The 16,059-nt window shown below is 35.2% G+C and overlaps 1 protein-coding gene across 5 annotated transcripts; it reads right to left on the minus strand.

The window, feature by feature from the left end:
• Positions 1-1,332: 1,332 nt before the first annotated feature.
• On the minus strand, positions 1,333-15,894 carry LOC116341907 (coronin-7). Of its 5 annotated transcripts, XM_031769255.1 has the most exons (18): positions 15,712-15,894; positions 14,112-14,379; positions 8,730-8,964; positions 8,397-8,622; positions 7,610-8,222; positions 7,088-7,368; positions 6,178-6,813; positions 5,421-5,610; positions 5,244-5,347; positions 5,099-5,125; positions 4,608-4,786; positions 4,102-4,526; positions 3,498-4,014; positions 3,289-3,427; positions 3,011-3,217; positions 2,796-2,931; positions 2,454-2,593; positions 1,333-2,380 (listed from the first exon to the last, which is right to left on the minus strand). In XM_031769255.1, exons 3-18 carry the CDS (start codon positions 8,810-8,812, stop codon positions 2,288-2,290), a joined length of 3,996 nt encoding a protein of 1,331 aa, XP_031625115.1. In that variant the 5' UTR covers positions 8,813-8,964; positions 14,112-14,379; positions 15,712-15,894; the 3' UTR covers positions 1,333-2,287. The 5 variants fall into 5 exon arrangements, with proteins under 5 accessions (XP_031625115.1, XP_031625116.1, XP_031625117.1 ...); XM_031769256.1 differs by lacking the exon at positions 14,112-14,379; XM_031769257.1 differs by lacking the exon at positions 5,099-5,125.
• Between the last annotated feature and the right edge of the window lie 165 nt (positions 15,895-16,059).

The raw sequence follows: 16,059 nt of genomic DNA on the forward strand, positions 1-16,059 counted from the left end.
GGCGGTTGTCTTTAAAGCTCTGAAGCATTTTCAATGTAATATTGAAAAGGTTCCAATATGAGAATTTTAAAGATTCCTGCCTAGGAATTAATGATTTCCAGCTCTCATGAATTTTACATCTACGGAAAAGCCATCGATCGCTTCTTACGTAGATCACATCCGACACATGAAAGAGTTGAGAAACCTCATATCACGACATTTGATAACAAATAAGTGGAGTTCTCATTTGAGGATTGATGCTGTTTTGTTTATGGTAAAGTTCACCAATAAAATCAATTGGTTCAATTCAAAAAATTTGTTAAATTGATGAAAATTATTTAACTTTGTTGTAATCTCGTCGAAAATATTGAAATATTTAAAAAAAAAGTGTAAACATTCCAATGCAGTACTATCATAACTGCCATTAATCAGTAAGAATATTAATAAAATCTCGATATTTTTAAATTAAATATGATTTGTTTCTTATTATATTACTTGGTTAATTTATAGTAAATAGGTAAGCCGAAATTCTTCTTTCAACAGAGGTAAGTTAGTGTCAATGAATTTTAGCCGTTTTTAAAAATCGTCTCCTTTTAAAATTGTTTCCAATTATTTTGATGCACGCAGATCCGTTGACAAAAAAATCGACTTTCGAATAAAATGATAATTATCATCGGTGAACCGATTGCCAAAAGGTCGTATAACCTTGAAATTGAACATTGTAGACGAAAAAACTCTCTTATCTAAACACGCTTATATAAAAACACATTGACGCATTTTTGTTATTGTATAGCAATAAATTTTTATTCAATTCATATGTTCTGGTATGATGCATTACAAAAGTTAAGTTACAAGTATAAAAAGTACTATGGCAAATAAATTTATGTTTTTCAACCAATACAAAATAAGGATTTGCACGTTGCATGTTTTTTTTCATTCTCGCATTTTCAATATTCAGAATTGCTTATCTGAATTCATATTCCACATTTGGAAAAGCCAACTAAAAAAGCTACGAGTCCCTAGCATTTAGTTCTACATGCTGTAAATTGTTGAATATGTTTGGCTTAAGACCAAGCAAATTCGGCCAATTGAAAAAATGTACCAAAAAATACGATTTTTTGCTGAATTCTATTTCAATGTCATAAGTACGTGAGTATCAAGAAGGCATTTAAGCCACATTTTATAATAATTTACTCCAGCGTGGACATTCTTAATTTATATTGAAAAAAAAAAGTCTCGTATCAAAGGATGTCAATAGGGCAGTAAATTTCGTAATGAAATATGTAAATATTGAGTTTAAAAATCGAGAAAAAGGGAAAAAAAGCAATGCAAACACACGAAACTAAGAAAGAATTGAATAAATTATAATTATATTAATTCAATAGTTGATGCATTAGTAATATCACACAAACTTAATTTACAATTGTTGTTGTTTTTTTTCTTCATCATTAAGTAGATCCAAGTATATTGAATACATAGATTATTTAATCGTCAATAAATAGAACATTTCACTGGAATTGCTATTGGATTGTAAAATGCAAACTAAAAGTGGTTGAAGCTGTGACACATCGACAAATATATTGCATATTTTGTAGACGGCATTGATTTTGAATGTTTTATCAAATTTTCGGTACAAAAATAACTGTCCGATTTTTTTTTACGAGCACATTGAATTTGGACTAAAGAAAAAATAAGATGCCGATTTTTTTAAATAAATAAATAACAAAAGCAACTCTTTTATGCACCTCGAAATTGTAAACAAAGAAAATACTAAATTAGAAGACATTCAAGTGCATTCAGCGTCTGTATGAAAAAAAATGACCGAATCATTTATTCGACGAGAACTCACACATCTGTGTAAAAAATATTGAATAAATTGCGATTACAATTCTTATACAATAAACATTACGTTAATACTTGCTTCTTATGAACTAAGCGAATAATTAGGTGTTTTATCTTTATCGATTAAATGTGTGTGTGAGAGAGAGTGTGTGTATGTGAATGTACGTTTTGTTATTTTGTGCGATCATTTTGCCACATGCTTTCGTTTAGTTTTGTTTGTTGGTTTATCGGTTTTGTTTTCTTCGGAAAAGGAACAATATTTGTAGTACAATTGCCAAAAATGACTAATATTAAAATGCGAATAAAAGCTGATGTTTGATTTCAATATATATATGGCAACGCAAACATTGAGGAAATTATACGCTTTTCATTATTTTAATGAATAAACACACTGTTCAGCTGCTTTCACTATCTTATCATTATTGACTTAAATAATCTCTCGATTTTGACTCGTTCCTATCGGTGTTTATTCATTCCATTCATCTGCATCGACGCCCTCCATATTATCTTGCTCCAACGATGTTGTGTATTCCATGCGTGCACTTACTGATTTTTGAATCTAACAAGAAATATAATTCAATCAGTGAAATAATAAAAAATTGCCTACAGATAGATAAAAAAATCCTACTTACCTCCTCTTGTTTGTATTTATCAGTGTCTGTGTTAATTTGTCGATTGTATGATTGCAGAATGTTCGAGGGTGGTGAGTGCTGATCAGTCTTTTTGTTTGGAGTTAGTGGCGGTTGTTGGGTTGCTGGCAGTGTTGACGATACTATTTAGAAAAAATGAAAAAATTATTAATTTAACCACCGCATCTCTCACAGCTGATGTCAGTTATTGACCACGAATTCGGAAAGATCGTTCTTTCATGGATTTTGATTTTACACAAAATCGATGTTGGATCGATGTTATATTGTTGCATATTTAATTGAGTGTGAAACCCCATTGAAAACAACAAAAAGAAGTAAACTTACAGCATTCCATTCCCTCGGGTTGCAAGCTGATTTTCTTGACCTTTTTGTCACGACAATTAAACCATTCACCGGCTGTCAATGTTGGAATCCATGTGACCCGCGTTGGTGGGAACAAATCATCTTGGAATAATTCGCTCTGTGTCAAACGTGATTGTCATTAGTATAGAATATTGTTTCAAAAATCCAAAGCCGTAATAATCGATATAGTAACTCACCTTGATGCGTGGCACAGTAAAACTGAGTGGTTCAATTGTATTATTTGTCAAACGAAATGCTTTTGCAAACTCAACGGACGATACGTCACAATGGTTTTTCGTCAGAAAGCTTAGTCCTTGGTGTGATGTTGCGCAACGATGATGCGACAATGGGCAAATATGTGGGGCTTCGTCAGTTATTTCAAATGCGTAAATCGTTGAATCACCCTGCCGACATAAAAAGGTTTCATTAGATATTATTACACAAGAGTTGAATTTGTGTCAATAAGAATAAATACCTTTCCGGTTAGGAAACAGGTGGAACTGTCTTCATCGTAGAATGGAATAAGGATAGCTGGTGAAACATCCAATCCAACTGTGTTAATTGGTGCTGCCAAATCGGTTGCTTTATAAATGCTGATTTGTCGCTCCGAAACTCTGAATAAAAAAAAAGTCAATGATTTTTAGTCGTAATCACATTTCAGTCGATTTTACTATTGAAACTTACTTGTCAAAACCGGTGCACACAATATAATGTCCATCTATGGCCCAAGTAATGCGTGCTCCACGTGTGCCAATTGGTCCGGGACCTTCATGAATTGGATTCTCTGATTTGCGTGCATTGAAAATGCGAACCTTACCATCTTTGCAAACCGTGGCCGCATACACACCGCACGGACTCCAGGCACAATCGAATATTTGATCTGTGTGACCTTTCAAGCACAATTCCTCGGCAAGCGTTTCCAAATTCCAAATTTTAATGGTCATATCATAGCTGGCGGTTAACAAAACATTCTTGGCCAATGGATGAAAGCGAATGAAGTAGATTTTGTCGGAGTGTGCCACTAGTTCACCTTCCGGTTGATTTGTTGGTTCAGTAAGACCATTTTCGGGTACTTTCCACAGACGAACAACACCATCATCACATGCAACTGCCAATTTAGTTGCATCGAATGGATCCCATTGGAAATCCATGATGTTGCTACCGTTTACAAGCGAAGGGATGACACCATCGGGTAAACGACCTATTTTAAATATTGAAATATTTCATTTTAACATTGCCCGGTTGCCAAATAATTATTGAGGTGATTTTTTGCATTTCAATTATTTACCTGGCTTGCTCAACTCATAAACGGCTATTTTTCCACCAGGGCCCGACAATGGCACTGCGACACGCTTATAATTTGCATGGAATCCATTACATTCTCCAGGTATCTGGCGGCTAATATTTCGAATATTTTCAATGTGCGTTGATTTGTGCGTTGGTGTTCCTTTTAAATGACGGAATTTCGACACTTTTCCGAAAACAGTTGATGTGCGCTTTGTTGCCGTTGTCACTTCGCCCGGTTTATTTTTATTATTATTGGCAATATGATTGCCATTGTTGACTGGATTCGGTTTACGAAATATTGCATCGGTTTTATCGTCATGTTTTCCATTATTTTCATTTGGAATGGGCGATGTCTTTCGACGATCCTCAATTTCAATTTGAGCCTTACTCGGCGATGCACTACGAATTTTTGTCGAATCTTTGCGCCTGTTTCAATTGATAAACAAATTAAAATTTCAGCTGTTTCTCTGGCCCAAAACATTTTACACGACATTTCAGAGTACTTACAACATTGGCAAAGGAGACTGTGGAGGTTTTTCCTCTGCATTAGTACTGATCGATCGAGCCTCGTATAGGCGACGACGCTCTGCAATACTGCTTCGATTTTGTGTTAATCGTCTTATTTCCTCAGCGTCGGTACTGTCATGGCTTGTATTTTCAGATTCCAAACGAGCATTCTCGAAAATCTATTTGCAATAAAAACACACAATGGATTAGCACATTTTATTTCAATTTTGTAAGCATAAGTTCACACAGAAGAAATGAATGAAATCAAAACGAATGTAATAAAAACCAAGTTGATCAATAAATGAATAAAAAAATAAAGGAGGTTTCACACAAAAATTATGGATAATAAAAGAAAAATAAGAAGATTAAAAATGACAATGTACGCAACAATAAAATGTACAAACAAGGAAAATTGCAAAGCAAAGAAATGAAAAGGTAAAAGAAGTGAGAGCTTGAGATCAAATGAGTGGGTGTTACTATGTATGTATGACCTTTTTTGAACTAGCAGCTTCTGACAACTGTGAATACATAGAATATGGTGACAAATGTTGTTAGTTTGGTGTCGTTTAATTTTAGTGGTTTTATGTTAGGTTTCATTGGAAGTAATAAATTTTATTGCTCAAAATAACAACAAACCTTTCGTCTTTCTGCTGTTGAAATAGCACGCTGCAAATCCTCCTCCAAACTATCACTCTTGTGCATCGAATGACCGTTATTTCCATTCCGATAAACGATTACGTCTGTAAAATATCACGACAATTGATTTTCATTTTAAAAGAAAAAAAAATCTCTCATTTGCTTTCAGTGCCATACCTTCTTTTTCATCTGAATCTTTTTGTTCGTCAACATCGATGGAACTATCAGACGATTCGGTCGATTTATTTTGATTATCCGATGTGACTTCATTGTGATTGTTCGCACCAGGAGCTTGAGGTACCGAAAAAACCTTATCGAAATTCACGTCACCCGATCCGACACTGAATGGTTTCGGGCCCAAACGTGGCTGCAAAGAATAAAATCGAAATGAGTTACTATTCCATTATCCGGTCGCAAATAAAAACGTGCATGTGATAGAGATAGATAATAAATAAACGACACTCGATAAAGTACGAATTTTTGTTTGTTTGAAATTACGTGATCAGATGTGAAAATTTTATGAATAAAATGATAAACGGTGCCAATACCGAGAATGGAAATGAAATAAAGAATCTAACTTCCTTCTCTTACCATTGCCTATGAACTTTAGCAATAGCAGGATGTGAAATTTCGTTAAATCATTTACATTTTTAGCGACCCAATATGAATAAACAAATAAAAAATGATCAACCAACGCATCAAAGAAGCTGAACTAAAAAAGACGCTAGACAAAACAAAACAAAACAAAACATGTGTAAACGGAGATATAAAAAATGAACCCAAATCCGATATATATAATAAAACCATATATAAAAGAAAATATAAAAATAAACGTGTCAAAACACAATGCAAATTAAACGAAAACAGAAACGGTGCAAAACGTAAGTGAGTACAAATAATAATATTGAGAGTCTTTTTGAAGGGGTTTCTGAACCTTGTAGCTAGTGGTGGTTGTGCGTGGTTTGGCGACTGGTCGAACTGGAGTTTCATCAATGGGATTTGCAATTGAGATTCCGTGTTCAGATGAAAGTGATGACACCGAATTGTTGCGACTAGTACGTGGTAACGGTTTTGGTGGAATAATATCATTGCCATTTGCATTATTACCACCGTATTGATTTCCATTTTTATAATTATTGTTTGCCGTCGAATCACATTCACTGCTTCGACTTCGATTATCCGGCGAATCGATTGTTTCTTCATTGTTTGAATTTTGAATATTTTCATCGTTCTCAACATCATCCGGAATGGTGTTTATCTTTTGATCGTCATAGTTTGAGCGTTGTGACTGTTTATTATCAACCGTTTCGGATTGATTGTATTTGCTATCGAATTTCTTAATGAGATCCATCTTTGACAGCGGTTTGCTTGTTTCATTATCATCAATAGCATCATTATATTTATTTGACGTTCTTTGAGCCGATGCAAGCACATGCCGATTATCAACTTCACTGTTACTCTGTTGACGCAACGATGTGGGCGTTGTCGTGACTGAAGTTTTGCTTTCAATTTGTTTTGCACATTTATTTGCATCATTCTTAATCATTTCATGCAATGTACCACGATGAACCTTGTTCACACACCGCAAATTGCAATTTGCACACATTTTGACATCGTACGACATGTGCACATAAATAAATGATTTATAGGATGAAAAATGAAATAGATACAGTTAGATTTTGAAAATTGAAATGTCAAACGGAAATAAAAACGCTTTAGAGAAAATGGAATATGATATGGTTTTGTGTCGAAAATGAGAGTTGAAAACAAAAAAAAAGTATGTTATGTGGGATAGAGAAAGAGATGAAAACGAATTGTTAGATAAACTCGTTTAATTAACTTACAATAATTGGAGCGTCGCCAAGTTCACGCTTTGCTGGATCCAAACTCATTTTCATAACGGGCGTGTTGACACCTTTCAACCATTGCGTCACCGTTAAATCAGTTTTATAACCATTCGTTTCGGGATATAAGTCGCTGTGGAAATCACGGTATGTTTTACGTGGCACTTGATACATAATCGGTATGACTGAATTTGATGTTAATTGCATGATACGATTGACTTCACCATCCATCACACGAAGCGCACGTTTTGGCACCAAGCACGCACCTTTTGTTTGCTCGCCTGATAAAGACAAAAGCAAAATATTTAAAAATCAGCCGTGGGTTTAAACCTATTTTTTTTTTTTGTCAAATATTGTCAGACAGTTGAAATATCTCATTTGGCGGAGCATAGTTGCTTTCTTTTCTATATTTCCTCTTTAAAACTCTTTAAAAAAAATTAGCAGCTCAGCAGTCATGTGAGATATTTCCACTGGCTCAGCTTATCTCAGTAGAATGTCTGTAATTAAATTGATTGTCTTTACCATTATGTCTCAATCCTTCAATCAAATATGGATCTTTATCTGTAACTTCCATGTATGAGATTGTGGTGTCACCTTTGCCGGCCAAAAAGAGCATATTTGTGTCTGGATCGTACAATGGCATTAAAACACCTGTAGAACAATCCAATTCCAATGTTTTTTCCGGTGTGTTAAAGTTTCGCAAGTCTCGAATGATAATTTGACGCAAACGGGCCGAATCGAATCCGGTAGTTAGAATACGTGATTGAGTGCCAAGCCAAACAACACGCGAATCTTTGATACTTTGATGACTATCGGCGGCCATTGTAATTGGAACATTTGATCTTGGATCAACGATACGAACGACTTTATCTTTACAGCTTGTGGTCATCAAAGTTCCATCGAGTTTCCAGCTGAGTGACTGAATAACATCGGGATGCTCATTGCTGCCGAACACTTCTTTTTGTGTTGTTAAATCCCACAGATTTATATTTCCGGCTGCTGTTGAGTGCAACAAATAATCGGCCGTTGGATGAAAACCAACGGTTTCAACTCGTCGCTGTTTATGTGTAAACTGACACTCTGGAGTGGTCAACGATTGCTCCAAACCCTTCTCGGGGATATGCCAAAGTTTCACCTGGAGGAAAGAAAGTTTCATTCATATTAGAAACATGATGGTTTTTTTCTCGAAACGGCTCGAATTAGGAAAAGAAAGCCACTGAAAGTGAATATTTGCTGAAATTCGTGTGTGTTGACAATTGCCGTTCTAATCGGCTTACTTTCGGCTTATTGCGAATAATTTCAAACTTACAAGACTATCTTGTGATCCAGTTGCAAGCAGACCATCGTGAAATGGTGAAAAATGTAAGTCGGTAACCGTGTCTGTGTGTCCGTGTAATAATGGCATATTTTTACTTTTACGACCGCAATCGTCGAGCGGCAGCACAGCTAAACTTGACCCAGCATGTTCCCAATTGAAGGCCATAAAAGCGGCCGAAGCAGCGATATTGTTGCCATACGTTTGATATGACCCAACACTATAACGAACACATAATTAAACAAATATTAAATTCAAGAGCATAATAACAATAATTCAATGTGATGATGGTATATTTTTGGTCACAAATTTATGAATTTTACTTACACAATGTCACGAATGCAAACTTCTGGCTTGGGTACGATGGGTGCAGCATTTTTATATTTGGATGCTTTAAAACGCCACGCCATTTTTTTTCAGCTTACTTGATTCGGTGTTGCTCACGAATCAACGCCAATTTTTTTGTTGTTGTTGTTGTTTTTTATTTGGTTATGTGTTTCGTAGTAGGCGCAATGAATTCAATCAGTGCTGAATTGTGTCTCTAGACAATGAAAATCGATACCTATAAAACGAGCAAAGCAAAGAAGAGAACAAAATTAGAGAAATGAAATGGAATAAATGGAATGATAAAAAAAATCCTACATATACATATACGATACGAGACGAAATGTTATAATCATAATATTGCAATCGGCTGTAATGAGTGGAATAACAAATATCTATATTGAGCTCAATAAATGCAATCAAATGTGACCAGTGTAGTGTTTATGTACAATTTATATACAGTGTACTATGTTTATTTGTTGGCACAATTTCTGATAAAACATGATGAAAAATTCCGCAATGAGCTCAATCGCACTCCAAAGACCCAGTATTTTTGTTTGTCGAAGCAATGGCAATAGAAAAATGTGTTCAATAAAAAAAAACTGTTTAGTGTGTCGGTCAATTTATGCTGTATTTGTTCTAATAGCGAAACAAAATAAAACAAAATAGATTGACTGTTCTGTGATCGAATCAAAACACATCATACTTTGGTGCAGAAGGTAAAAGGAGAATAAGAAGAATATATGAAGAAGACGAAAATGGAGCGAAAGACGAGAAGTGAACGTTATTTTATTTTTCAATTTCAACTTGTTCGATTCGATGCGCGCAACAATCAATACGATATTCATATATATAGATTTGTCTGCTTATGCAGAATATATAATAAGTTATAAATTGATTTTGAACGCCGAGTAAAAGGTATGAAAATTCTTATTTATGCTTTGAATTGGGCCACTTTTCTCTTAGCTAAAAACCAGCTCCATTTAACAAGAAATCGACATTAGATTGTGCGAATATAACAACATTCTAATGATGCGAGAATTGTGTGCTTGTGCCACATAGATCTAACGAAATAATCAAAGCGATGAATGCTTATGACTGTATTTTAAATCGTCGTTAGAACCGGGAATCGACCGATGTTTCTACTTTCGTTTTACGTGAATGCAACGGTGCATTTTTGATCGGTTGCACTTTTCATTTATGGCATGGAATTGGTCGAAGTGCGCGCGCTAGTGAGTTGCGCTTCGTATTTGACGCTATTTTTATCAGTCGCCACAATGTGTGCACGCTATCTTGGTTCATATTCACTTCGGTCGTGAGTGTGTGTTGCATTTCAGATTCAGAAATTGTAAATGGCATGAGGCGCTCATTTGCCCCGATATAAACTGAAGAACTGATGTTGCGCACTCGCGTTCGGGTTATTATTTCGTATGCTTTGCGCTCATTTTGAATGTTTCTTTTTTTCATCTTATTTTTCTCGTATTTCTATTTCTACTACGAGATAGAATTTGTAATTTGTAATTTTGAGCGAGAGAGATAATTACTAGTTTTCTATTTTGGTGCTATTTTCAAATGTAACACTGTGCCTTCTTTACGCTTGACTGGAGCAAATGAACCATCGACCGAAACTCAAACCCAAATTATACACTATATTTTCTATTTAAAAATCAACGTGCCAAAGAGTACGACCAAAAACAAAAACAAAAAAAGAAAGCAACCAAAATATCTATAATTTCTCGCTGCTACTCCACTTTGCGTTGGCCAGAAATGGTAAAGATACATACTTTAAAAAAATGGTCGTTGGTTGTCAACTGCGATGAAGCATTTATCGCCGGATGAATGACATTAAATGTTCATTTGGCCAGTTAGTTTACGAAACTAACTATTAGACAAACTAAAAATTATAGCAATCAAGTTAAGAGCCGGCTCTCTCTTGATAGAGAGAGACACAGAGAGAGAGAGTTAACGAGTGAAACTCATAACAATGCAAATTTACTGAAAATGCGTAACCGGTGTCATTGTCCATCAAGTGATTTCGATGAAGAGTGATTAAACTCTAGTTATAAAAGTTCACCAAACGGAATCGATGACGTGATTTTTTGCTTAAGCCGACCATTTATTTATTTTTTTTCGTTATCTTCTCTGATTTGTCTCGCCTTAATCTCGCAACACACACAAAAACTCACGTAATTCTTTCTGTTTATTTTTCATTTCGGGATTGAAATCACGCAGTGATAAACGATAATTCAATAAAATTATTTTAGTGTTGTGACATCGTTCAAAAACATGTCCAACACTTCTTTTTATTGTGACTCAGCGGCAATATAGCATCAGGTCAATGGCCAACGTTGATATTTTTTTCTCTTTCTATGTATTTCGCGAAATTTCGCACTGCTGAATACGCTGCTATGAACCAGTATGTTTTCGACATAATTTTTTTCGCCTTTTCTTTCGACTCGACAAAAAAAAAACAAGAAACATCAACACTTGAAGCAATAGCATGTGTGTATCTGTTTTGCAAAATGGCAATATGATGAGAAGAAAAGTTCATTTAAAAAGCATAAATGACGCCGAAGCTGACAGACAGTTAGCATCGTTTCGTTTATATGGTTTTCATTTCAATATATAGAGAACTGTGCCAAATTCATTGCGTTCTTTGTGTATCATCGAGCCGCCGCGCGACTTCATCGGACGGAATTCAGTTTGTGGATCGAGTGAGAGCCTGCAAATGAAACTCGTCACGGAAAGTATGTTTGTGGTCCAAAAGCAGCAGCAGTGGCAGCAATATCACATAGACAGAATGAAAAACAATAATTGAAAAAAAGAAAAAAAAAAGAAAGAACAACATGACAACTGGCAACTGGCAAATGTCTGGTATCGACATCGTGAGTGCACTCATTCATTCTGGCCATAAATTTAATAATTGTGCGCGCCGCTGTTTCAAGTGCTTGATTATGCGTTCGCACAAACACACTCGATTACTAAAACAGAAATTAAAATCAGATCAGCACACGCTCATCTGTAATAATCATAAAAAGTAATAATGCGATTAAATGCTCAAAACAAATGATCAGCCGGATTCAATGAAATCGAACACACACACACAACCAGCTAAATTGAATTAGAAATCATTGTGTGGCGAGTGATTTTAGCAAAGGTAGAACACCGAAGCGAAAACAGAAGGAACAATCAAAAGTAATACAATACGAATAATTGAAACAATTTGAAACAAAAACAAAAACTGAAATGGAGAAATGTAATATGTATCGAAACAATCGATTCAATGAATCATTACCATGAAATAAACTCTCTGAAGTATTTTCTCTCATCATAATTTCTGGTAAAAGCGAAATAAAAACAAAAAAAAGAGAAACATACAAAGGCTCGGTGAAACACAATGAATTCAACGTGAAATCAGTGTGCAGTTCGTGTTTTATCTTTTTGGTCAACCGAGAGAAGTGAAAAAAAAACCGCTGAGCTTGCAGAAAAATGCATGAATATGTAATCATTTGTCGATTGAAATGGTTGGGCCGAGAGAGTGAAAGAGAGACAGAGCAACTTCATGGTGTTTAGTATTTTTATCATCATTTCCATCCGTTCTTAGTGTCGCTCGTATATCATACGGTAAACATGCTTATTGTTGATTATTATTGTTTCCACTCACAAAAACATGGAACAGTCAGTTGACGACAAAAACAACCGCACACCATTTTTTTTAATTCTTTTTTGATCTCTTTCTCTCTCTGTCTCTCTCCATATCTCTTTGTCATTCTGGCACTCTCTCTCTTTATCTCTCCTAATTGAACTGAAAAACTCTCTCTCATTGCATAAGATTAAATTGCAGTCCATACTGTGTGTTGTGCAGACTATTGGAGCGCGTAAATTCGTCAAAATAACGAAGAGAAAAAAATAAAATAAATCACAATGCATTGAAGAGTTGCATATAAACGTACGAAAATTGTATTTCCCTCTCTGTATAAAGTTGTGCGGCTTTTGTGTTTGGCTGGTATTCAATTTCGATATCGCAATCGATATGCAGAGTCTTGCATGAGTTGCCATACGGTTTCACAAGGCAATGAGCCAATATATGCTTTTCGTTCGTTACTTGTACGGTAAGAAACTCGCTAGCTAGCATTTACACTCAAACACAGACACACACACACGCACCACCACATTGACACCGGGCATGTATGGTAGCGCGACATTCGACACACACAACTCACACGACGATGTGTTGTTGTTGCTGTTGAGTGCACAGGCGAATGGGGAAATATGACAAAAAGGAATATTATAGCATTTTTCATGCGGCTCCGAATATCAGGCTCTATCACGTAGGCATAACACACTTTGTTGCATTTTATACCATCATTCGCCCGATACGACTGAACAACGTAAAACATATACCTCGTTTTAGCGGCGTTTATAAAGACATCATCGTCATCATCGGACAGGATGATTTTGATGCGAAAAGCAAAGGGAAACGATATATGGGCGAACAGTAGCAGCAGCAGCAGAAAAAAAACTGATTGCATTGTAATTTTTATATGATGTTATCGAAAATCCAAGTCAGCATAATGCCACACAAAGCATCAGCGATTTTCTCTCTCCGTGTGTGTTTCTTTTGTTCGTTGCGCACATTGATTTTTCTTCAAATGATTCAAACGTTGATACATTTGTATTCGAATTCGATTTTATCGCTGATAACATTCAATTTTATGGAGTGGAACGAAAGATGGTGATTTCATACCAGTCAATTTAAAATCACCAACGGTGAATTCAAATGACATCAGAAGAAGAGCCAAGATTGACACTAATTCAATGATTTATCAATGCGACAAAATTTCCTAATTGTTGATGACGACCGGTTATCACGGTCGAGCATAAATTCAACTTCATTTCAAGGCCAATTTCAATCACATTCGATATACATTCGTAGTCTTGGGTCGGTGAAAACAACAAACAAAAAAAAACAACAACGGTGCAGCACAGAAAAAAAGTACAGAAATTCAAATGATGAATTAATGTATCCGTATGAGAGTTAGAGATAGATGCGAATGACTAATATCGGTGGAGAGAATGATGCCATCAGGCAGTAGAAATCAACATTTATTGTTGATGCCGTTGCTGCTGCGATCGTCACCAATTACAATTTAATTTTTATTGATAATTCTCACACACGTAGTACATGCATTCACCATTTAACATGCAAAAAACAATCATTCGAATACATAATCATGAAAATTAACGTGCATTGCGAGTCGCAAATAATCAAACTCAATGCGAATTGCAATAACCAGTTGGATGCCAATGTAAATACGATTTGTTTCTAATTTTTTTTGTTCTGTTGTTGTTTGGCATGTGTTAGAACGGAATTAGATAATTTACCTGGTCTTTTGTAATTATGTATATCCCTCTTTACTCGTCGATATTATATGCATGGACAATTTACACAATTTATTCAATTTAATCGATAAAATCACATATAGAATTCACTATAAAACAAAATGACACAACAGACACTTAAAATGTTTTTTTTTGTTTTGTTCTTTTCGGTTTCACATGAATCACGTCAATTGATTTTCGGCTTATATCTTATCTATTTTAATCGAGCACTGACATTTGCCACGACTTCTGTTGTCTTCTTTCTTCAATTCTAAATTCAAATATAAAAGCAATAATCATTTGTTAATCTGAATTATCCGTATTTTATCGTTGAAAAATGTCATGCAAAATCATTTCTTTTTGTATGTCAATCATTGAATTGATGTTTGCATTGTTCCGTCATTTTAAATTTGTGTAATGTGTTGTTACAGGCGGCAACAATGCATAAATATAGAAAAAAAGAACACCCTAAACAGCCGTTGTTATCGTGCCGTATTGTTTTGATGTTGTTGTTTTCTATTTACGGATAAGCGACTTGGCTTCATCCAACCGAATCGAAATGCAAAAAAAAAAACCTTTTCCGAATCACATACACCGGACAAACGTGATTGACAACATTTGTCGAATGGTGTTTTCTTTTTTTGTTTTGTTAATTTTCAAGAGAAATTCAAATGATTTTGTGTTTGCTTAAGTAATGAAACATAAAAAAATGAACTCAACAAGACTAAATGCAATATGATTTGCGTAAATTTTGATTTTCGACGAACACACCCTCTCTCTATCTACATATTCAATTTTATGTTCTCACTAATACAGTGTTATGGTTTTTGATATGCGTACACAGACACGAATAGAATGAAACAAGGAAATTGCCTTTGGTGCCGGAATCGCAAACGACCAAGGGGAGCAACGACGATACAACGACTGTATGTATGTGTGTTGAATGGAAATATACCGAACCGACCGAAAAAAAATGGTTCAATTTTTGACGTGCAATTCGTTTTTTTTTCTTAGATAGGCAACTGAGAATGAAAGGATGTTTTTGAAGATCGGAAAATTTCATAAAATTGCGAAGATATTTTTAGGATGGCTGGATTTTGATATGGGACCAGAGGCTGTATGTGTGCGTATATGTGTTGATCAATCTTATGTTCGAAATTTGGCTCTCTTTGCGCATTGAGCGTCCGCTTCGGGAGAGAGTGCAGTGTGAAGAAAAAAAAGACAGAATTCACCAACAAAACAATAGCTCCATCTCAAATGCACGTAATAAAATTTCCGACATTGATAAAATTGCTTGATTCGCTCGTGGCTTTTGTTTCGACTCCGTTGGCGTTTTATGTCTTCTTTTTGTTCAACGCAGATGAAAAAACCCGAAATAAACATTCCATGCCGACTGCAAAATTCAATTATTTTTATTTTTTTTTTCTCTTTGTCGAACGCAAAATGTCTAATGATTAACAATTTCAATAAATTCACAACGACTCATCACTGTTGAAGAAGAAAAAAACTTCTGTAGAAGTGAAATTAGTTTCGCCGCCCTTTTTTTTACAAATAATAAATTATTTATTTTTGTTTTCTATTTCTTTGCACATTTTATTATTACCACTGCTTGTACGGTGTGTGTGTATATGTATGTTTTTTGTTTCTTCTTTGCTGCTGCTTATTCTTCTTCACTTCAAATACTAAATCGATGCGAACAATGTTGAGCTGAACGCGAACAACGAGCGATGAACACTACTTGCCGACTAAACGAATCAACCAAAGATACACATCGATGAGACAGAGAGGAAATTTTTAGCGAACATTCATAGCAACCGCGAATACCGAATGCACCAAATGTCGTACACAAACAACAACAACAACAACAACAGCCGCACAACACCACTCATACGAGTCACCAAGACGAAACGAACACCTATAGCCGTCTCTGTTTTTCTCTTGCGATTTCAAT

This window comes from Contarinia nasturtii, unplaced genomic scaffold, assembly GCF_009176525.2.
Source record: "Contarinia nasturtii isolate CC-2019 unplaced genomic scaffold, AAFC_CNas_1.1 Cnas_scaffold_810, whole genome shotgun sequence".
Lineage (NCBI taxonomy): Eukaryota > Metazoa > Arthropoda > Insecta > Diptera > Cecidomyiidae > Contarinia > Contarinia nasturtii.